At 41.6% G+C, this 25,091-nt stretch overlaps 1 protein-coding gene across 1 annotated transcript in view; it reads right to left on the bottom strand.

The window, feature by feature from the left end:
• Positions 1 to 24,278, bottom strand: part of CYYR1 (cysteine and tyrosine rich 1) — a 31,461-nt gene extending 7,183 nt beyond the window's left edge. Inside the window, exons 1-2 of the mRNA XM_014267117.3 lie at positions 23,966 to 24,278; positions 21,587 to 21,689 (exon numbers count right to left, since the gene is read on the bottom strand). Coding sequence (XP_014122592.2) covers positions 21,587 to 21,689; positions 23,966 to 24,050 — 188 coding nt within the window. The 5' untranslated portion in view covers positions 24,051 to 24,278. The remainder of the gene's footprint in view (positions 1 to 21,586; positions 21,690 to 23,965) is intronic.
• Between the last annotated feature and the right edge of the window lie 813 nt (positions 24,279 to 25,091).

The raw sequence follows: 25,091 nt of genomic DNA, 5'->3' as shown, positions 1-25,091 counted from the left end.
ACATCAGAAGGCTAGAAAAGAATGATAATGAGAGCTCGTGACTGACTCCTCAGAGTCTGACACAGCTGATGGTGATTGGCCATTAATTAAAAACAATTCACATGGAACCAATCAAAGATGCACCTGTTGGTAAACAACCTCCAGACCACATTCCAAAGAAATCAGACATTTCTTTTCTAAGGCTTCTCAGGAGAAAAATTCTGGCAAAGGGATTTTTCAGAAAATATCATGGTGACATATTGGTATGATTTTCTTTTGAAAAGAAAGACCAAGTTATCCCCAGCAATATATTTCAGAAGCATCCATGTGCATGATATACTTTCACAGAATATTGTCATTGTTTTATTCTAGGTCAAAAAGTCCTCCTGCTGTGCTTCTGAGCCCACAGATTAAGGATAGCATCCTCTTCTCAAAGATGAGCAGCATAAAGCAAAGCAACACCACCATTTCATACATTTGCTGCTTCAGTTAGCACACATATCTGAGGCTTATACAATTTGTTTTAAAATGAGCCAGAGGAAAGAATTTAACTCAGCTCCTGAAAGAATGAATCAGAATTTCCTTGAAATTTTAATGTAGAGAAAGGAAAGAAAGCTTTATTGTACTCACACATTGGAGAAAAACCTTGGAAAACCTCAAAAAAAAAAAAAAAGAACCTCACTAAGACACACTGAAGAGCTTCCAATAGTACTGAGAGAAAAATCAGGCTTTTTGATGAACCCTATTTCACTCAGGTTAGTTGCCAGCTACAGGCAGTTAAGCATGTTATATGAAAGATGCTATTTAAAGCCTACCCTTTCATGGAAAAAGCCCAGTGACTTGACAGAAATATTCTTACTTTGTGCCTCTCCATCTTTCAGCAAAGACTCCAAATTGCAATCTTGCTGGCAACCTTTCTACTGAATATTTTAATCAATCCAAATTGATAGTTTGTCAGCATGAACAAGCCTCACTAGGAATTATTGCAATGTAGAGAATACAACAGGCACTGCAATACCACAAATATTAAGAGGAGTCTAAACCAAAGTTTAGATTCCCCACAGAAGCATGGGAAGAACATAGCAGGCCTGTTTTTCAAAATGCTGATTGTCTGCTTGCTTCAAAAAACTCAGCAAGAGTCAGGGTGGACTCAATACTTGAAAATGAGATCTTCTATTTGGGAATCTAAATATGAATTTTAGAGCTTGTTTTTAGGCCCCAGCTATTCAGGAACTTGGCCATGACTTGCAGTACAATCACTTAATTGTACAGCATAAGTAAACATAGAACATATGGTGTTGTAATAAATACACTGCCAGAGAGCTAAATTGTTTTCTGCTGCTCTGTAGCAATGAATGAAGAGTGTGCAGGGAGAACAAATCTGGTAATGTTTTGCAGAATATATGAAGCCCTAATTAACAGAAGCCTAACTCATGACAGCAAACACCTGGCTGTAAAACCAGTAGCGCAAAATGCCCAGGAGATCAAGTGCTTTGCATTAACCACCATGAGTAACTGAGAAACACACTTAGAATAACTGGCATCTAAGAAAAAAAGAAGTCTTTTCCTTTCAGAGATGCTCTTGGAAGAAAATCAAGGCAATAATATCACTGCCTTGAGGGAAAATGTCATAGGAGGCAATAGTTTGATTCAGAAGATGCTTTAAAATTTGACTCTCTTCATTCCAGAAGATTCTCTAATAATATCACAATTAAAAAGCTATGGTACCCCTTTTACAAACAAGTGATTCACTACTGCTTTTGCTGCATTCACTTGGTGGATGAAGCACTGTGAGTTGCATCAGAGTTGCAGGGAACTCCCTTATGCAGAAATAATCCCTCTCCCAGCTGGATTCCCAGCAGCAGAACCAGCCACTTCACTGACCACTGCCCTCCAGTCCTGCCCTGCTCTGTTCATGGTCCACTGCTGCCCAGCTCCCACATGCCTGGTACACTGCCTGGCTGATCTGCTAAACCCCAGAAACCACAACAGCTCCTTGTGCTTCCAACCAGCTGCACCCTGAGGAAAACTCAACCTCCATCCTAGAAGCATGTAACACACAGCACATGTTACCTTCTCAGTGCTAAATTAAAATTCCTGCGTTAATAAAGCACATTGTATAACACAGTTTAAATAGTTTGCCTTCACTGTTTTCAAAGGCAAAGGCATCCCATTTACTCCAGAAGTGTTCAACCAGATTCCATATTCTTTATGTGCTGAGAAATGGGTTGCACTCTTCATTGGCATGACACAGCTGTAGAAAGTCCCTCTGCATTTACTTCCACCTGAAACTCAACAAGGACTGAGGTTCACAGTTGGAAAAGGCCTCTGAGCCTAAGCACAACTATACTGATTGAGAGGACTTAAGGGGATTTACTCTTCCAAATGTACATAACAGAATACATGTAGCTCCATACCACAGCTAATGGTGAGTCAGAATGCAAACTCACTCTGACTCACAGACCTGCCCTTAAAGCCCCTCACAACGGCCCCAGTGGAACCAGGAGCTCATTGCCTCCACTTATCAGGCTGCATCTTCTCAGCATCAAATCCTGGCAGGACAGTGGTCATGTAGCAGCTTTTCTGGGCACACAGCACAAAAGAAACGTTTGTTCTTTTTGTGAAAAGCCTATGATAGAATATATGTGTTGGAAAATCCCAGCTTTAGAGAGACAGGGCAATGGAGAAGCATTTTAAAAGATTTTATTCCAATATCAGTCTCGTTGAAGGGTGGGATATAAGAGATGTAAAACTCAATGCTATTCTATCAGAAGCCAACCTAATTCCTGCTTACAATACCTTATAAATAATTTTCAGCCTATTAGCCTTTGCCACACAATGCCGCTAATATTTCTATCACCAATCACCTATTATTTTACCCCATGTGGTATTGCTACAACACATCTTTCACAGTTCTAATTCTCCAGAATATCTGGTCTTTTTGCAAGGCCATCATTTGAAACTTGCTTCTAGTTCAAGCTCTCTCTTAACAATGTCATCTCTATTCCATGGCCTTTGTAAGTCAGCACACCTTACCTCAGAGTTTGCATACAAATGTACAAAAAATGTACAAAACCTACAAAAAGCTTTGTGAGCTTTCAGCCAGGTTTTGAGAATCCTTTACAACTCCATTTCTCACATATATGAAGAAAAATAAGCATGTCTTTTTTCTGATATGTTAAAGTTTCTCTTTGCCCTGCTACAGAATTTTTGAAAATAAATATCCTATAAGCAAATACACCTTTTTATTAAAGCCTGCTTGCTTTGTCTCTCTTTCTCTCATTGATATTTTAGACTTCTGTATAGAGACACAGAGGAATACAGTGGGATTTAGAGCTGTTCAAGGGCAAGTGCCCAAGGGAAAAGTGACACTGTTTGCAAAGCAAGACTAAAGCAAAAGAAGACTTGGAAACTACACAGCAGAATCACAGAGCAACTAAGATTTTTTTTTTTAAAAAGGAAACATTTTGAAATGGAACAGTTTGAAGGAAAACATTATGCAAAGTCCTAACAGGTGAGGTACAACTTACATTGAAGAAGACTTCAAGCATCAGCTCTTTATTGTTCTTCAGTACAATCTTTTATACCCTTCATCCTACATGTATTACACCTGTGTGCCCCCTGTACCCTTTTGTGGTTGGTCAGTGCACCTTGGCACTCCATGTCTCGTTACCTGCAATACTGTTCACCTGTCCTACACAGCTGTAGCCCCACTCCCCATTTCCATAAACTGTGTGCCTACCAAGTTCTTCACAGAAACAAAGCCAATGAAGAGGAGAAGACTGCCACAGAAAAATAATACATGGGAAAGTAAAGACTGAGAGGGGAAAAGTAATTTTAAAGCTGTAGAAATGTCAAGAGACACTGTCAAGATAAAAATCGGCTATTTAAAGAAGCAGCTTTTCTCCTGTTTTTAGCAACATCCCACTGGAAAGAATATAAATCTCATTCCCAGCTTAACATTTCTGGCCCAGACAGATTGGTTAATTTTTTACAGTATCACTTGATGGATTTCTTTTCTGCAAACCTGTCCAGTCTTGACCTGAGCTCAGGTAAATTTTAGGACCCACAGCCTCAAGTGGCAAAGAATTTCCTGACTTAATGGAAAAGAGTCATATGGTCACAGAATGATTTATGTTGGAAGGGACCTCAAACACCACCTAGTTCCAACCTCCCTGCCATTGGTAGAGATGTCTTTTACCAGACCAGGTAGCTCCAAGCCCATCCAAGCTGGCCTTGAACACCTCCAGGGATAGGACTTCTCTGGACAACTTATTCTATTACTTTGCCATCTTCTCAGTAAAGAATTTTTCCTTAGCATCTAATTCAAACTTCCTTCTGTCAGTTTAAAACCATTATGTGTCTGACAAACTGTTCCCTCTGTGACTATTCTTAATTAAATACCCAATAGTTTTCTCTGGGGATCCCAGCCCTCAGCTCATCACATACCAGCTACCCCTTCCTTCTGCACTGCATGTGATTTTACAGACATTTAGAATCATGCCTGCCAGCCAACTCTTCCCCTGCAGAAACCTGGTCCCTCTTGGCTGCTCTGCCTACAGGGGCTGCTTCATGCCTTGAAGCCCTGGCCACTCCTCACTGCATTTTTTCTCAACCTCTTCTGTTGTTTCCTGAGAGCATGGTATTAGATTTGTCTTTCTTGACTGTCAAACAGTCAGGAAATAAGGTTTTTTGGCACTATTTACCATAGTACCAAGTCTCATTTCTGAGAGTAATGTCAGTCCAGAGCCCACCAAGTCCTCTGGGAGCTTGGGCTGCTTCCCCCTGGATGCAGCATGGAGTGTTTATGGATTTTCTGCCTCAGTGCCTGGGCTCCTGTCCTTTGCTGCAGAACACAGGCTCAAGCACAGGGGAGCTTGAGCCACCAGTTTTGCCAAAGCCCAGCTCACTTTACAATACTGCATCAATTTAGAAATTCTCATTGTAGGAAGGACAGTGCTCTGCACCAGAGATGCATTTATACTGGCATAAAGGTATTTTCATCCCATAATTGCTAATGTTAGCAATTTTACTACAATTTGACCAAGTATGGCATGTTGTTAGAAATATGTGAGGATCAGTAATCCCACTGTCTTCACAATATTCATTACCATGTTACTGCAAGAAAGATGTGCCATTCTCAGACTTCACTCAGCTCATCTCTTTCATCTCATCATCTTTCCTAATTCCAGTTCTTTATTCATTCCCCAATTAATTTATTGCCAACTCTCTGTATTTATGATTTCTTGGCACTGCACCTCTAGAATAATATTAGTAACAATGCATGCAATACACTTTGAAAAACTACTGCTAATATTAATAAATGCCCTTTAATTTCTCACTCTTCAAGGCATTTGAAAAGAAGCATTGTGCCAGTGTCAAACTGCAACAAAGCTGATAACTGGTTTTTTAAAACTCGCTCTCTGAGATAAAATAAAAAAATCAATGATCTTTCATACTCTGATCCAGATATTCTTGTTTGGGAAAAATACTCTTTGGACTCTTAATCAGACTCAATGTGATTCAGAGGGAGGCAGTGTTGGACTATTTATCCAATTTGGCTGGCAAACCCCTTGGTTATTTGGACTAATAACAACTGCAGCAGCAGCACTGCTCAACTTTCACCCCTCTAAGAATCAAAGCACAAGAGAAGTCAGGATGACAAAGTGGGCTTCCAAAAAGTTATTAAGCCCCAGTTATAGATCACTTTTGGCAGCTGGGTTACTGAGTCTAGACACCTAGGAGAATCACAGGGTAATGGTATTTCTAGTAATTCTTAACATATCCTTTCTAACACTGATTTTAATTATAGTAGCTTCTACAAACTCCATGAGCTCAATGCAGGTGCCTAAGTCACTATTCTGACTTCTGGACATCTTAACAGTTAGATCCTGAAATCTCTGACCTATTGACAGTCAAACCTGCATTGTTTTACCCAGGAGTGTATCTTAGATGGTATTTGTGAAAAATGCATATTTTATGATTTGCTTTTTGCAAATATTAAAATGAATATTATATGAGTTATGTTAGAAAGTTATGCTGTATTAATTTTTTAAGTAATGTGTTGACTATAGTTTTAGGTTATAACATAAAGTTGAAATAGAAACTATGCTATGTAGGATACTTTTTTTAAAAAAAGGACTCGCAGCAAGATAGCAGCCACAGGACACCTAAATCTTTCAGAGAAAGAGAATTTATTGCCCCATTCTCAGGAGAAACGAACTTCTTCCCACCTCACTTAGCCCTGAAGACCCCAGTTAGGACTATGAGGAAGAAGTTGACACAGACCAGACAGAATCCTGTGTTTGAATGGAATTCATGCATCATGTATGAGGTGTATGAATATGCAACAAGCTGTTGTTTTTAAGGGTTAATCCTCTGTTAACGGGTGTCCTTTTTGGGCTTATGCTGCTCAGAAAAAGGTACCCGGACTGTCTGTAACTCTTTGTCTCCATTGTCTCATATTGTCCTAATCCAAATTGTCCAAATTATTATTACTCTAATTATATTGCTATTTTTATAACCACTTTATTCCTATTAAACATTTAAAATTTTAAAAACAAGTGATTGGCATTGTTCACAGTACTTTTGCCCATCCTGAAGCCAAATCTGTAGAGTCACAGTTGCCAGAAAGAATGATAGTTCAGCACCTTTTGGTGTATCTGCTGCCTGCCTAATGCCTGTAACAAATCCCCAAAACAGCCACACATGACATGATTTTGGTGTTCCAGGGAACATTCTGCACAAAGACACAGTGAGACAGTGGTCAGCGAGACAACTGCGCAGACAGTAAGGGAAAGGGTCGAGAGATGGAGCTTTTAACACTTTCACCGAGGCAGGGTGCCAATGGCACACAGATTAACTGATTTTTTAAAAAGGAAGCACTGCAATTGCTGTAATAAAAAGTAGCAATTCCTCACGATTTCCAGGTCAATGCGCTATACAAGAGAAGTCAACGCTAGACATGGAAACCAACAGAGAACTCTGCCATGCTTCAAGGCATTTTCAGAGATGCCCTTCATTATCTTGCTGTTTCAACAAGCAAGCTATCTTGTCTTTATTGTTTCACAGCTCTCTATCCATTCCAATCAACTTCAGTAGCAAAGTTTTGCATTACAAAGGCTGGTCCTTCTTGTATTTCCTTTTCTTCACATAAAACCAAATCCTTCACAGCCTTGTGCCATCCAGCCACTACTGCAAGCATTGCAGCACGAGCTGTTGGTGCAGATGACGCCACAGAATTTTTGTCTTTTCCTTTTATATATTCTCTGTATTCTTTACACATGTATTTGTAGCTCTGTAGTCTATCATTGTATCTGTGGCTAGTTTTCCCAGTACTTTTCCCCACCTTTTCCCTAGGCAGAAAGACAAAACATATTTCAGAGCTCCAAGCCCCAGGGGGTACAAGGCTCCATATCCTAGCTTGGTTCTTTTGGGGAACTAAGGCTGAAAACCAGCTCTTCAAGACACATTTTCACCAAAAAAAATTTGGTTTCCATCTGAGGGGGGAGGATTCAGAGAAGGTTGCACTGCAGGAAATTGCATTAGCTCTTATGTCTTTAATTGGTGATTTCTGTCAATTATGCTAATTTACTAAGCTTACAAAACTGTATTCACCCCATGTGGGGCTTGGCATTTTGTCAAAACTTCCATATCTGCCCCTGGAGGCCTCTAATAAAGACCAACCTTTCTATCACCTCCTATATAACAAAGTGTATTGTTTTATTTCTAGGTTCGTTAAGTCATCACTGGCAGAGCTGAGAGTTAACCATCCTCTGCTGCCATATTTCCTTCACCTGGAACATCTTTGTTTTACTGGTTCCTTAGCAAATTAAATGGTAGTTTGCAGAAAACCCTACAGTTCCTAACATGATAATCATACCTATTTATTGCAGTTTCTGGGAAAAAAAAAAAAAAAAAAAGGCAGCAGCACTCTTCTCTCTGTTTCATTTAGGGGTCAGAGTGAAAAATTTTAGACTTTACTCATTTGTTTATTTAGAGCTGGGACCTAATCCCCACCCCAGACAGGGCATCCTCCAGGCATTTCACAGAAGTGCCTGTGTTAGCACAGCAGAAGCCAGGCGGCTCAAAGCACAGTGAAGCCTTACGCTTTTAGCTTTTATATTTTTCAGATGCTGTACTACATTAGTGTCTAACTCTGAACTTCATACAGAGTGTTAGTTATCACAGATTCAGAGACAGGCATGCAATAGGAACACAGTGAGTCCATGAAGCAACAGCTGAGGTTTATTGCTGGGTGTTCTTTTATAGGCTTCAGATTTCCTGCGCTTAAACATCTGATTGGTTGGAGTCTTAGCACCACCCAGCTCACTGGCCAATGATACGGCTGCGCTCAGGATTCAATGGGATTGGCTGAGGTCCCCTGTTTGAGTTTATTAACATTAATTATCATACCCAGGAGCTTGTTTACTTCTATTCTTTAATGAGCTAGGCTGGTCGAGTTGGTGTCTGTTATGGCCAATTTATCTGTGCAGCTACAAACTGGCTGTAGATGTCACAGTTAGCAAGCTCTCATCGTAGTTTGGTCAGACAAAACAATCCCTCCAGGCCTGAGAACCTGGAAGGATTGTCATCCTTCCAGGTTATCATCAAGGTTATCATCACAGCCTCAGGCTTGAAAAGTATAAACAAAAGTAAACTGGGGAGAGCAAACTGGAGGAATGTGACTTAACGACCTGAAGCTCTAACTGGACAATTAACCCCGGATATGAAAACAGACCAAACTTATATCTGCCTGAAAATCTCGTGACTGTTGTCCATCTTGGTTGTGGGTTGTGGGAATCCTTAAAATTAGAGATAAAACTGTATTTTAAGGCTTACAAGCAGGTATTGTATTCAAAATAAGCAAGCATTGCTTTAACCAAAGGTATGTGTACTTATAGTGGTTGGATAAATCTACTGTCAGCATGCTTTTGCTTTGTGTGATTGGTTAAAAACTTTTAAAGTGAGTTGTAACATGGAGTTCTAGCTGCTGCTGAGGATGTGAGCTGCTGTCATCTTCCCACTGTCCCAACCATGTAATGAGACTGATGCTTGAAAATAAACCAGCTCGAGACGTGTTCCACAGCAGTCCCGTCCTGTTTGTGATTTTGCATATACTGTCACAAGACATATTTTGTGAAAAATCCTTTCGTTAGGATCTTTTCTCCTGAGAAGCTGAGAAGCTTCAGCTTCTCCATGTTTTGCTGCTTTGGAATGTGATTTGGAGAACTGTTTACCCAGCATGTGAATTGTTTTTACTTGATGACCAGTGACAGCCACCTGTGTCAAGGCTGTGAGCAGTCACAAGATTTTATCATTCCTTTCCATTCCTTTTCTTTGCTAGCTTTCTGATGAAATCTCTTCTTCTATATTTTTAGTGTAGTTTTAGTACATAATTTTCTTGTAATATAATAAATATCATAAAATAATAAATCAGCCTTCTGAAACATGGAGTCAAGATTCTCATCTCTTCCCTCATCCTGGGATCCCTGCGAACACCACCACATTATTATTCTATATACACCTATATCATAGCCTCTGAGAGGCTCCTGCACTGCCCACATCACTGGAAAAGCATTCAAGGAGCACAACCAAACTGGAGGCTTTAGCTCATCTTGCACCTTCTGCAAAGCCCAGCAATGTTCCTGTTCATTTTAATGGAATGTTGTGTGGAGACCAGCATGGTGAGGGAGGGAACAAAGGGACCCACCTGCTGAAGTAGTGTCAGGGCTGTTTCCAGTGCCCTGGTGGCAACACCTGCAACTGGAAAACAGCTTTGATTTCAAGGAGCCAAGCCATTTCCAACTCTACAAAGCTAAACACACATTGAGCTTTGCAGGAACTGGAATTCATGGTCTTTTCCCAACTCTTAGCGTTATTTCAGTTGGACTCTTTCATTGACATTTTAATGAGTGATAAATCACTCCTGAAGCAGAAGCTTATTTAATTTTCTTCTTTTTTTTTTAAAAGTTATTGCAGAATGAGGGAAGACAGAGGAAAGAATTTTGCCCTTTAATGTAACAAAGGAGAGGAAAATTGTAACCAAAAATCCTTTTCACAACAAGGTGAAAATAACATTGAATAAAACATAGTAATGAAATATCTGAATACAAACAAATAACACTACCTTAAGAACCAGAAAAAATGCCTGCTTTTAGAATTCTATGTGTTGGACAAATGAAAATTATTTAGGGGCTTTTTGACATTGAATAATCTGGAGTGGTTCTAGGATGATCTGGCAGAAAAAGTGTGAATTAGGACATTAAAAACCTAACATCATAAATTATTTTATTCCATGTTAAAATCATAAAATATGTGTTGCTTGAGCAACAACGCAGTAGCTTTTTAAATCTGCAGTGCTAGCTAGAAACGTACATTTTGAGTCTAAATAAATCTATCTGAGCTTTGAATTACCCAGCAAAGGGATTTTTCCCTCATATCTTCATATGAAAATAATGAGACACTGAGAGTTTAATTTTAGAAATTCTAAAGCAGATTAAATGAAAAAATGGTTTTCATCTTTTTCTAATGTACTTTAATACTCAAATCTTACCCCTGTGAAAGCAATAAAAGAGCCTCTCCTTCATTTTTTTCTTTCTGTCAGATTTACAGCACCAATTCTATTTTTTTCCCCCATTCTCTCTTCCCAGGTGCTGTGTCAGAGCTCATAAGGGGCACAAAAACCCACTGAGACTAAGCCAGAGGACATTCTGATTCTAAATCACCATTTGCAAAAACCTACAATGAACTTGAGAGTATTAGCATAAGTCTTTGCAGGATTTAAACCTTATTACGAAGCATAAGCAAATTATGGTTTTTAGTGGTTTGGAATATCCTCATTAAGCTTGCATGAAATGCCATTTACAAATGGAAAAGGTGTTAAGTGCTTTGGATATATGAATCATTTTATGCTTCTGTAGAAGAGGACTATGAGTCAGAAAACTAAAAAAACTGAAAATTAAACTATAGTTAGAGAAACATGCTGTGGCTCCTGCAGGTTCCATAAAATGATGGAAGTTGCTTTATCTGGATGCAGCTATGCTGAGGATGCAGAAGTCACCATATGGTACAGACATGCACACACACATTAAGTAATGTCGAGCTAGGCTTGACCTCCTCCACCTCAGCAATCACTGGGGCCTGGAGAAGAGCCAGTTACTGATGAGTCAGCAAAAACTTCCCTTGCAAATCCATGGAATCCTGGCTCAGCTACCTGCGTGGCCCAGGTGGGGGACAGAGAAACCCCATGCAGCAGGTGTCAGCTACTGAGAACTGTGAACATTGAGCTTGGCACACTTATGGGCTGCCTGTGATGGTGGGAGCCTGGTTGCACTGACCTAGCAGTGCAAGGCAAGCAAAAGCCCTGCATTCAGAGCTAAGCTGCAGTAGGTATGAAAAAAAATACACAGACATCAAAAGGACTCTCTGAGTCAGTGCTAAGTCACCAAAGCTCTGGGTGTGGGGAAAGGAAACAAAGAGCTTCTAGTAGAGAAAAGAAAGGACTATGCAGTCAAGGCAGGAGAGATGTAAGGTGTGTAACAAGTAGCAGAAGCATGGTAGTTTTGCAGAAGAAATTGTTATACACGTGCTTGTCTTAGAGAAACAAAGCTGATGTTGCTCTTTAGGGAATCAACCATGTATATTATTGGTTACAGTCATCAGAATATTTATACTATTGGCTATCCAGACTCATGCTATTCTAGCCTGATAGTAAAAATATTATAAAAGATATGTACACTTTTAATAAATGTTTCCAGACACACCACATCTGGGGAACTGTGCCTCACGTGTTGCAGCTGGGCTCACAGATTGAGAGAGGGATTAACAGCCTCCATTCCAAACTTCTCTAATTTTTTTTTTTTTTCAAAGCAACTGCATTAATCAACTAGTCCCACAGAAAACACACGAACACTCTTAAGCAAATATTTACTCCAGTACAGATATTTTTATCCCATCAGGACCAATGGATATGAGACAGTACCCTTAGAATGGTCTCATGGCATAGGAGTGCATCCTTGGTGTTACCAGAAGCGTGGCACAGATCAGGCAGTCTGAACTGCCAACTCAGCCAGATTAATTGGACTGTACTGTAAATTTTCTGAGGTACGAAGTAGAATTACGCTTTCCCACTTTGGGGAAGGCAAGTGGTAAATGAAAGAATAGAGTGATGTGAAGCAAAAAGGCAAATGGTACAATAAGGCAAAGAAAGTAAAAAAGGGGAATCTAAGAGTTCTCATCTAAGGTTCTTCAAGTACATTGAATAACCAAAGAGGCTAATATAAGAAAGAATTAATTGAGCCTCTCTGCGGTGAAGATTTCTCCTGTGCTTCTCAGACTTCAAAGTTAGTCACCCTCAAAAGCCAAGCTGAATGCAAACATCCTGATTCAACAAAACACTTCATCACTAAGAGTAGAACATGTTTAAATGTGGCATGGGGTCTCCAGCACTGCCTTGGCATGCTTTTCTATCCCCTTATCACCTGTTCTATGGTTGCTGTAGCTTTAAGGTTGGTCCAGGGGAAGAAAGGAGCTTTGGGGCTCTTATGCAGGCTTTTTCAAAGCCTCACTCCCCAGGCCTCTGTGATGCAGTGAGAGTGGTGGTTACTTTGCTGCTTAGCTAGTTTGGGGTTTTGTTAACTTAGGCAAGAAGTTGGGGGTTTCTCCCTTTCCCTGGCCTTGGAGACCATGGCAGCAATCGTTCCATTCTTTGGTTTTGTTTTTTTCTCCCTGAACCGTTCGGTCTGCTTTGGTCCACGGCCAGAGGGAACTATCAACTATAACTTTGTTTTGATTTTCTTCTTATATATGTTATCACAGAGGCATTACCAACCTCTCTAACTGGCCCAGTTTTGGCCAGTGGCAAAACTCTGACATCTTCAGAGCCATCATGGATTGCCTCTGCTGGACATGGCAGAAGTGTTCAACATCTTCTCACAGAAGTCTCACCTCTGTGGCCATTCCACTACCAAAAACCAGGCTGTGCAAAACCAATATAAGAGGAAACACTCATTCTAAAGTGATTTTCTCTTAAACTTGTCTCCAAACTGAGACAAGCACTTAAGGGGAACAAGAAAAGCAGGAAAGGAAAAATTGGTGATAGTATGTTGGACCTGGCAGAAGCAGCAGAACACCTTGAGTCTAGTATGTTACATAAGCTGAAATAGAAGGAGCTGGGGAGAGAGGCAAGAATTAACAGGATTTTAGGGAGATGACACAATCACGTCTAATCCTGATGTCAAGCTAATGAGGCTCACTGACATCTCTATAGCAATCAGAGTTTTATGAGCAGTGGTGCCCCACCTCTGTAGGAAAGACATTTTTGTGCTGTTCTTGTGAGCCAGCAAAGGCTTTCTGAAGATAAGGAATGTCCTGTATCTCTCTCAAGGTACCAAATCTATCACCATGACAATGTGAAGAGAGAAAATTAAAAGACATGGACTTTAGTTGGCTCACAGAGTGACATGGCTCCTCTTTACCTATTGAGGGTTTTGTTTCTTTTTCATGACCAATGGGCAGTGTATGTGTTTGTTAAGCAAATGTAAATATCCTGTAAAACTACAAAGGCAGCATGTTGCTTTAATAAATAGCCCTATTCAGCCTTCTGGTTTGAGTCTTGGTGCATGTGCTCTGTCACACTCTATAGCAACACACCTCTTGATTGTATCTCAATTTCCAAGCAATAGCCTCACTGTTTCTCATCCTTTATATGAATAGTTGTCCTGGTTTAGGGCAAATTTGGGGGAAAACCTCTAAAAGGGTTTATTCTAAAAAGCAAATTCAAGTGGTCCCTCTCCCAGCTGGTTTGGGAAAAAGATTTTCTTGGAGAAAAATGGAAAAAAGTGTTTATTTAACAGGCAAAGCATTCACCAGCATAAAAAATGAACATTAAACAGTAAAACCTCTTGCTGCTCCAAAAGAGATGATGTGGTGGTTTGACCAGGAAGAAGTGGGAATTCTGGGATGCTGTGGTCAAACCAATGGGTGCTCGGATTTTGATATTGGCACCTGGTGTGGCCAGTGGGGTTTGGACACACCTCTGAGAACACACAGGGGTTAAAAAGGAGAGCTTCGGGCCTAGGAGGCTCTCTTGGGACTTCGAGGGAAAGAGGTCGGATCGCCCTCCCCCGTCCAGCAGCTGCTGCTGGGTGGGGGAGAGGCAGCCATGTGGTAGGCCTGGGCCTGGACAGAGATGGGGGTGAGAAGGCCCTTGCGGATGGAAGGGTGGAGGAGCCCCAGGAGACATCGGGCAGCCATTCCCGCCCCAGGAGAGAGAAGGAGGGAGAGCCAGCGAGGACGGAATGTGATAGCAGCTGGCCCAGGAGGAGAAGGGGGGAGTGCGGCGAGGAGGTGCCCGGCCGGAGCAGCAGCGAGTGTGGGAGTTCTGGAGCTCTGGGACAGGCAGAGACTGAAATTTTTAACCCCTTTCTTTCATGATTGGGACCTCGCAAAAATTCTGATCCTCCTCGGAGCTGAATAAGAAGAGAGATAAGAGATGAGATAGCAAGGACCTGGCCCGAGGGAAGTGGAGAAGACTGGCTGAGTGGGGAGAGAGATGATGGGAGTGGCCTTTTGGCTGGACTTTTCTTGTGTGGCCATAGACTGAACCAGTGTTATTCCTGTGACACACAGACTGCACTTAGGGGGAGGCAGTGCCTCAGAACCAGGAGGGTTCAGTGTGGGGACCCCTCGGCCCCAGGGGGTGAGAAAAATTGGGGGGACAGATGTCCCAAAGCAGAGACTGTGCCTTTTTTGGAGTGAGACAAGGCATCCTTAAAAGACAGCCCTAGAAGCAGCTCTGGTCCATGCACGGTGGTGAGAGCACTGGGCATAGAAAGAAGATGTCACAAGCGGCAAAAGGACTTTCCGAGAGGTGCTGAGTGACATGGAAGCACATGAGGTTTCAGCGTGTTTCCAGGGGAAGCCTATGGTGCAAGAAGGACTCCTCCTCTTCATGGACTGAAGTTTGAGTATTCTAAAGGGTGGTGCCAGGCTGGGCAGTTGGTGATTTGGGGGAATGTATCAGATTGGGAAATTTTGGTGGTGGGGAGGAGGAAAGTGCTTTTTGTAAGGTTTTCAATTTTTTTCCCTTATAGTTTTTTCCTATTTTCTTGTAGTTTAGGTAATAAAGTTTTCTTTTATTTTCTTTATTCCTAAGCTGGAGCCTGCTTTGCTTATTCCTGGTCACATCTCACAGCAGACACACGGGAGAGGGTATTCTCATTGGGGGCACTGGCTCTGTGCTAGGCCTAAACCATGACAGATGACAAACTCAGAAAGTCCTTCTGTGGGCTGTAGCTCAGCTCACTCAGTCTCTTATCAGTCCCTCTGGTGCTGGAAATGCCAAGGCCAGGCCCGTGAGCTGACAGTGCTCTGCTGGGTTGTAATGTCACCATCTGCTTGTACAAGCAGGAGTTGTGATGGTTTATTAACTGATCTCAGAGTGCAAAAACAACACAGAGGGGATTTCAGCATTAATCAAAACAAATGCACCTTTTATTGAGTGCCCACAGCTAATGTGATAGAAGGATTAGAAAGGAGATAAAGCATAGAGAGAGAGAGAGAAAGAGCGGGGGATGTAGCTACCAACGGAGAAACAAAATCCTCATGGTCCGGCCAATAGATCCAGCCTGTCACATCGGGGAGAATCTGAAAGTCTTTGGTTAACTTGGGGGTCTGTTATAGTCCTCCAAGGGAGGGGAACAGGTACAGGACAGTGGAGAATAAGTCCATTGAGAACAAGTACAAACAGTCCAGTTCTGAAACAGGACAAACCAGTCCCAGCAGTGAGCAGGATCCATTGTTTCAGGACTGATTTCTATGGGAAACCATTCTTAGTCCAGTGAACACACCAGCAGGTAACACTTGGCAAACATCCTGCTTCAGCCAGGCCAGTGTCCTGCGTTACAATTTTAAGGGTCTCAGCCTCAGTCCTTGGGAGGTGGCTTCAATCTCTGTCCTTAATTACGGTCATGAGGCAAATTAGGGAAATTTTGAACTGTCTCTTACATGGGTGTTCAGTGCAGAGCAGGTTTAAACAGTTCCAAGGAAAAGAAAAACCACAGTGCAGGGAACTTCTCTGCCTCAGCTAAAACTAACTAAAAGCAAAGGAGAGCTCTCTCTCACTGGCTGTGCTGCAGACATCACAGTCCAGGAGAAGGATGCAAGGGGAGCAAGTGCAGCTTCTGATAACAAACTGTGCTTCTTCTCTCCCTCCCTTGGCTCTCGGAACCATGCAAAACTTATTTTGGGGCTAAACAGACAAAAGTGCAAAATTTATTTCTGGGCAGACAAATGGGGATGTGAGCATCATGAAGTCACACTAGGATGATACTGAACATTCCAAATGGACTGGAAGTTTGGGACAGGCCCAGTTTAGGATAGGACAGCAATGTGGGGGTGATAGGAGTCAGTTCCAGACAGCTGGCACAAGAGCATGCAGAATGCAATGTTTTCATCACCTGGCACACATATATTCCCACCACAGAATGAGATCACATTATGGAAAGCCACTATATTTTGGCCACATGACAAAGACACATCCAGGCACAGACTGAAAAAGGATTGATGGAGAATTAGAACATCAGCTGAATAACGTGTCAGCTGTATTAATTAGCAAATAAGTCACTCACATATATGAGGAATAATAACCGTTCCACAAGAGCAAAGTACCACCAGGAACACTAAAAAAAAAAAAAAAAAAGACTTCAAAAGAATGGAGAAGAATGGAGGAAATCAAAACATTGCTGTGTATAATGAATAAACTAGAGAAAACAGGGAAAACTATGAAGGTGTTTCATCACACAGTTCGATTTTTAAACTTCTTGGACAACTGGATTGAATGGACAGCCTACACTCTGAGTGGCTTTTTTTGCAGTTTTTCTATTACATACTTCAGCTACATTTGTCTGTCTGAACAAAAAAACCCCCATGATTTATCAGTCACGGAAAGGCATTTTTACTTGTTTCCAAAGGCACCCTCTCATCTACAGCACTGAATAGAAGGTAAAGTCGATACAAAACCCATAGAGAAAGAGAATACAATGACTGGTGTAGATGGAGTAATGGAATAATTCAATGGATGTATTTCCTGTCATAAAAAGGGTCTTGCACATTTCTTATGACTTGCCAGCTTATGAGTAAGGAAGTATGTGATCTTCCAGCTACTTAATTGTTGTAATGTTTCCATGGTTGAGTTTTGCTTAGGAGTTATTTAATTATCCTTTTTTTCACATTCTATTTCTACCCTCCTTTATCACATAGATGATTAAAAAGAAAGAGATTTACTGTTTCTCTTTTTCTGATCAGAAAACTGATTTGGATAAAGTAACATACATGCCTTCATGTTTTCTAAGCCCTAAATTTCAAACAACAAACATCTGTTTAGAAAGTGAAGGTTATGCTAGACTTATTACCAGATTATATGTGGTCTGAAGAAAAACCCTGTTGTAAACAACAACTTCTGAGATGCAGAGAAACAGATAAATGAAATCCTTCCATTTCAAAAGAGCAATTTAATGAAGTTCTTTTTCCTATTTTTCTCCCTTCAAAAACAAGGTTCAGGAGATTTCAGAGGAAAAGTTTTTCATTAGTAATGAGCATCTTAGCAGAAAGCTCATAGATTTAAAGCACAGAGGTCCTTTGTTCCTATTTAATTGTCAAAGGAAACAACCATGTTTTAGTTTTGCTTTTTCCTCATTTATTAATTGCACAGAGAGCTGTTTCATTTAGCGTATTTAATTCCTCACAGAATCAAATTCAACAAAATCAAAATGTAAATCCTGCTCGAGCTGTGACAGCTCAGACTACTGGCAAGCAGTTAAGTCTGAGTTTAAATTCATATCCAACACAGAAGTCATGATCACAAAATCTGCTTTTCCTAGCCTTATAGCTGTGCTGGATTTCCACAGAGGAACACCAAGGCTGCATTTTGGATTGCCTTTTGACTGGCATTCTGCACTGGGCTCGTGCTCAGCCTCAGTGGACACGGGCACAGAAAGAGATGATCTCTCTCCCAGATTGCTAAAAAGCTTCACCTCTTTAATTAATCAACACCACACACGTGAGACAATATTCACAATAAGAAAACAGCTTCTTCTTTCTTCTCAGAGGAAAAAAAGTTGTTTTGGATCCTCAGCTGGCTTGAGAGAATGTAAGTCTATGAAAGCTGACAATTATTAACCCAGATATTTGCCAGACAAGGATCTCCTTTAGAGAGTTTCAAAATAATTTCTCCTCTCCAGAGCATTCAAATGACCCTTACTGTACTTTGTCCATGTAAAACTGTGGTAAATCAGAGAAGACAATTTCTCCAACTCCTACAGCACTGTACCAAGCAGATAACCAGGCTGCAACCCAGCACAGGCTGAACGAAGGAGAAGCATGAGGAGCAGTGCAGATGGGCTGTGATGGGCTGACCATTGCCACATTCCCCACTCCCTGTGCCACTCTGAGTGGGGAAGAAGAGGAGCTGGGGATGGAGGAGGGAAACTGAGCCTGGGACAAAGCCTGAGGGAAGAGGGGAGGAAAGGAGAAAGTTTTCAAAATGAGATTACATGCTTGAAGAAGACATGTCCTGACCTGCTTTTAGGAAAAAAAATAAATCTGTGACTTCATCATGCACAATATTGGGTCAAAGGAATACAACAACTGCTGACTGATCTTCAAGTCTATGCATTGGAGTGTTTAGCCATAAAAAATCAGAATTATCAAATGTCTTCTTCAAGCGTGTTGTGGTAAACAGCACTTGCAAGAGCCTCCCCTAGTATTCAAATCCACCCAGATATACACAAACCCTTCCAAATGTGTCAGAGCCACTCACACTCAGCTCTAATTCAATACCTATTTATATTTGTTGAAGAAACACACCAAAGACAAGGTGCCAACTTGGTGCTGAAGGCATGGTTTCAGCATTTCAGCAGTCACTCTAAAGAACCCCCTGGTTAAGGCCTTCACAAAGCACAGCTCTGACATCAGGCTAGACAAATGCTAGCTATGCACTCATGGAAGTGAGAGATTGAATCCACTTGTTCTACAGGAGTCCTCCTTCTTATAATGTGCTGTCCTATGCTCTTGTGTCCATCATTCCCAACCACATGTGGTCTGGAACCAGAATGAGAAACTCCTTTGATGCTTGTAAATGGAAAAAACAATTTTGAAATGAAAAAACAGAAAAATAAATCAAAGCAAACATTCACTCGGTAATCAGGAAAAAAAAAATCACTTGTCATTCTATAACATCCATCTTAAATACATGCTTTGTCATTTCCAGATGAATGAAGAATTCTGGTGTTCTACCATAATTTTACTTACTTAAGTCCAGGAAGCATGTGATCTGTTTCAAAAACTGTGGATCAATTCTGTATTAAAATAGCATCACTCTGCCTACTCCTTCAAAGTGCTATAAAATATACTGATGGGAACACTGGAATGTTCCCCAGGTACCATGGCTGAAACAAAACTTGCATCAGAGGAGTCATTCTAAAAAAATATAAACTGCCACCTTCCCACTCAGTCTTCCCCAAGTACCAGGCAGTCCATATGCCATGTCATTTTTATCCTCTCTGGTTTTAGTCAAGGATGTAAACCTGTGATAGATGAGTAATGCAATGATTGACTCTCACAATTAGCAGACAAATATCATGTATATAGGTTAAGAAAAGTTTTATAGATTTATAGTTATGTTTTAGCCCCTAGCATGGTTATCAAGGGACAGCCGGGTTGGGACATCTGGGAGGGCTGGCTTGTCACCATGGTGATATCTGACCTCCAATCAGGGTCTGAGGAAGAGATCTCCACCACTGGACAGCAAAGAAGGAGTAAATGGACAGAACTTTGGGAGGGGTTAAAGGGTTAAAAGGCAAAGCATCCATTGTGTGAGTGAGCACATGGTGGGAAAATCCCTTGCTCCTGGTGCTGTAATATTTTCTCTATTCAGTCTTCTGTTGTATTTTTGGATAAGGTTTAATAAACTTTTCTAAAATCATTAAAAGTGAGTAGCCATTTCTCACAAACCAAAAATAAGTCACAGACTGCATGCTAAAGGCTAAGGAAGTTTCTAGTGTAAGTGATGCAACAGAAAATAAGATGCCCTATCATGAAGAACCACATTTTATGTTTCATTTAGGTTTGCCCTTGCACATGAATGTACGACTCGTGGGATGTGATGTGAAAAATGCCTTTGTTATGATTGGCTTTTCACAAATATTAAAACAAATATTATATGTCTTGTGTTAGAAAGTAATGCTGTATTAATTCTCTTAAGTAGTGGGTTAAATATAGTTTTAAGTTATAACATAATGTTAAAATAGAAACTATGCTATGTAGGATACTTTTTTTCTAAAGGAAGGACTCACAGCAAGATAGCAGCCACAAGACACCTAAATCTTTCAGAGAAAGAGAATTTATTGCCCCATTATCAGAAGAAAAAAACTTCTTCCTGCCTCACTTGGGGTTAAGCTTATGAAGAAGAAGCTGACACTGACCAGACAGAATCCTGTATTTGAATGGAATTTATGCATCATGTATGAGGTGTATGAATATGCAACAGGCTGTTGTTTTTAAGGGTTAATCCTCTGTTAACTCGTGCTGCCCAGAAAAGGAACCCGGACATCTGTAACTCTTTGTTTCTATTGTCTCATATTGTCCTAATTAAAATTGTCCAAATTATTATTACTCTAATTGTATTACCATTTTTATAACCATTTTATTAATTTTTTAAAATTTTAAAAACAAATGATAGGCGTTTTTCACAATGCACAGACAAACAGCTGCACTAGAGCCTGTTTTTTAATCAACAGTTTATTTCTGTATTTTTCTCTAGATACAAAATATTTGTAACCACTTTATTTCAGCTGCCGTGTTGTTTAAAGCACTGTGAAACATGCAATTCATACAACATTGTTAAAGGGTCAGATTATTCTCACCTAGAATCTGTTCAGTGAATTCCACCAACAGCCAAAACATTATTTAACAAAAACAAACAAGTGAATAAAAGTGAAAATGAAGAAAAAGTACTCAAAGCAATATAAATTTCAAATCCAAGTAATTTGAATTACTACTCAATCACTATCAACTCAGTGTGAGAAACCACTTCAACAAAACATACAAGATTTCTATTGACAGATCTCTTCAGCTCAAGCTTGAAACAAAGTTCTCACTATCTCTAAAGCTTAGCTTCAGAAATTATATTATTTATATTAATATAAATATAATATATTATTATATATTATATAAATATAATATCTTATATATAAATATAATTTATTATATATTATTATATAAATATATTATATTTATAGGAATATAAATATAATATATTTATATTAATATAAATATAATATATTAATATTATATGTATTATACACAAACTAAGGACAGAACCAATAATTTTAGCAAGCTTTCTGGTATGTTTCAAAAATTCATGTAACATGAGACCTCAAAGGAATACCAAAGATTGTAACCAGCAAGGAAAAAAACCAAACCAAACTGAAAACAACAAACCCAAACACAGCCTCAGTTTATTGCCAAAACATACTTTTGCCACAGCAAATTTACACTGACTTCATGAACACAGCACACCTTTTTTTCTAAGTGCAAATATACTCACGAAAAGACATTCCCAATGTAGGCATAATATGAACAGCAGTAGGGAGCAGTCCCATCACAGCAGTAAGCCTTGCAGCCATTATCACACTGAGCCAAACAATCTCCTGTTGAATAAAAATAACACTCATGATGTCAAACATCAAAATCTCATACAGCACAGCTTTGAAGAAAAGGCAGTTTAACAGTTTCATACAACCACATCACTGCCCTTGAGGTGTGATCTGACTCTGTAATCCTAATGGCATGGCATAGCCCATGCCCACTCATTCTGCATTTCAGACTTAGGTGCTTTCCCTATGGGTATTCTATAGCTGGCCATATCAGTTCCCCCTTATACTTAATCCTTTAAAGTGAAAAGGAACATTTTGAAATGCCAAGACACCACAGACCAACTTTTCCATCTCAGCAAGGAGTCCAGAAGAAACTTGAGTCTGGGCTGCCTGTCTTGTTGATCTGGAGGGTGGCAGGAGAGAAGGAAGCTGCCGGAGAACAGGCTATTTCTCCCAGCCTAGGGCTCCCTCAACCCTTGCCATCTGGCAGCAGCTCCCCTCACTGTGCTCCAGCACCAGGGCCAGTGTGGCACGGCAGTGCCTGGCACAGGGGCCAGCAGTGCCCTCTCTGCCCCTCTGAGGGCCACAAGTGCTCCCAGCCACAATGCTCTGCTGGATGAGAGCCCTTTACAACTAAGGAACACGGAAAAGCATCTATCTTTTTATTCCTATGAGAAGTTATTTTAACAGTGTCTACCTCTTGTGCTGTCATGACATTTAGTGATTTCAAAGCCCTAAGTCAGGTTACACTGTACTGCCACTGCACTGTAAAAACATTCTTAGGGATCATCGTCCCCACAGTCAAGGCTTCAGCTGCAGCCTGGATAAATTCAGAGGGACTCTGTGCCCCACACACCATCACCCTTGGTGACCTATTTGGTCGCATACTGCAGTGGCAAAGACTCGAAATCAACAATGGCAAACCACGCTTCTGCATTCCCAGTGCACTGTAGCTCCCCTTTCCCAGGCTGCAACTCACCTGAGAGGTTCTAATTCTCCCACTGCCATTACTGCCTTTCATCTGTGCTGACCCTTTTGGTTGGTGTGCTGGGATCCGGGAACCCTTCCTCATCTCAGCTTCTGCCACGCTCCCATTCCTGCCCCAGGCAGGTGAAAAGTTCCCACCTTGCCCTGAGACTGCTTTGCTCACTGACTCATCTCCTTTGCTGCTGACCCATCTCACAGCCTGACTGCCACAGCATTTTAGCAGGTCAGCTCTGAACCTGCTCACATTTGGTCTCTGTTTGAAAATGAGCACCAAGAGGGCTGGAGAGGGCTGTGCAACACAGCACATGGGGCAGCCCAGGCAGACACACCCTAACTTTGTGAGATGACCTCTGGATTACAGAAAAACATGAAAAAAACCATAACAATCTACCCATCATTCTGCCAACCAGCCCTGCCAACAAGTGAATTAAGGCAGCCAGCAGAACACCCATCTCCAGAGGGAGAACAGCAGGCCAGGGGTAGCACAGGCACTTCTGTAGGAAGCAGCAATGCAGGACTGCCACACAGGACACCCCACACCAAGGCTCTGGCAGAGCTGCCATCTCAGGACACCCCATACCAAGGCTCTGGCAGAGCTGCCATCTCAGGACACCCCATAGCCAGGCTTTGGCACACCCCTGTGCCAGCAGCTCCAGCTTTTTGCAATGTCACCTCTTTTCTGGCACGGGTACTCATGGCTCCAGCTGTGCCATGCCAGGACACTTCCAGGCTCTGCCCTGGTGGGAGAGCACCAAGGTGCCTTCACCCTGCACATCACAGGTCTATCCTGCGTGGGTGGCTTCACAGAATCATAGAATGGGTCAGGTGGGAAGGGACCACGGTGGATCATCTGGTCCAACCTGAATCCTCCTACAGCACATGTGGCACGGGATTGCATCCAGACAGTTCCTGAGTATCTCTGTTCAGGGAGACTCCACAACCACTCTGGGCCATCTGTTCCAGATGTGTGGACATCCTCCCAGTAAAGTTCCTCCTCATGATCAGGCGTAACTTTCTGTGCATCAACTTCTGCACGTTGCCCTCCCCGCTCCTCTGTTCAATACCACCGAGCCTCGGCTCCATCCTCCTGGCACATCCCAGATTTACAGATATTTATACACGTGAATAAGGTCCTCTTTCAGCCCTGTCTCCTCGAGGTTTACTTTCCCTGCAGCCAGAAAGGGGCTCCCGCTCTGCTGGGACACCCCGGGGACCCCCTTCCAACTCCCTATGCCAATTCAATCGGAAAAGCTTCCACATCTGACCAAAACTTGGCCGGCCCCGCTCACACCCGCCGCCCGCAGCTCCGCGCCCGTCCCCCGCCCCACGCCGGTCCCGCTGACCTGCCAGGAGGAGGAGGAGGAGGAGGAAAGGGGGAAACAACACCCCGCAGGCCGGGTACCTCCCCGTCCGGCCGCGCCGCTCCATGCCGGCTGCAGCACGGAGCCGCCGGCCGCCTCATGGCGGGGGCGGGCCGGCCTCATGGCGGGGGAGGAGGGCAGGCGGAGCCGGGAGGGCTCCTCGTCCCCTGCGACCGCCCCCGAGGGGAGCTGGCGGGTCCTGAAATGTTGGCGGCTTGTGTCTCATTCCGGTCTTCTCTTTTCTGCGTTTGTCCCGCTCGGCAGCCGTGGGTGACCCGGTACCGGTGTCACACCGGAGGGATGTGAAAGGCGGCGCCAGTGTTGTTTGCGCTGTTTTGATCATGCGGTGTTCGAGGGGGGCTCCTGCCGTGGTTTAAATCGAGATTGTCTTTAAAGTGGGATTGAAACTCTGGTTGTGTGAAAAACGCCAGTCACTTGTTTTTAAAAATTTAAAAGTTTAATAGTAATAAAATGGTTGTAAAAATAGCAATACTATTAGAGTAATAATAATTTGGACAATTTGGATTAGGACAATATGAGACAACAGAAACAAAGAGTTACTGATGTCCGGGTACCTCTTTCTGGGCAAAATAAGCCCGGAAAAGGACACACGTTACCAAAGGATTAACCCTTAAAAGCAACAGCCTGTTGTATATTCATACACCTCATACATGATGCATAAATTCCATTCAAATACAGGATTCTGTCTGGTCATCGTCAGCTTCTTCCTCTGAATCCTAACAACGACTTCGAGGCGGGAAGAAGTTCGTTTCTTCTGATAAGAGAGCAATAAATTATTTTTCTTTGAAAGATTTAGGTGTCCTGTGGCTGCTATCTTGCTGCGAGTCCTTTCTTTAAAAAAAGTATCCTACATAGCATACTTTCTATTTTAACAAATTTTTTTATTACTTAAAACTATATTGAACACAGTACTTAAAAGAATTAATACAGTATTACTTTCTAACACAACACATATAATACTCATTTTAATATTTGCAAAAAGCCCATCATAAAATACATTCATTTTTCCCACAATACAGCAAAATACATACAGTAAATATCTGTGTAGAGCCATATAATATGCACTTTCCACAGGTTGTTTGTGGCC

This window comes from Zonotrichia albicollis, chromosome 2 (assembly GCF_047830755.1).
Source record: "Zonotrichia albicollis isolate bZonAlb1 chromosome 2, bZonAlb1.hap1, whole genome shotgun sequence".
Classification (NCBI taxonomy): domain Eukaryota; kingdom Metazoa; phylum Chordata; class Aves; order Passeriformes; family Passerellidae; genus Zonotrichia; species Zonotrichia albicollis.
This window is presented reverse-complemented; position numbering and strand designations above follow the sequence as displayed.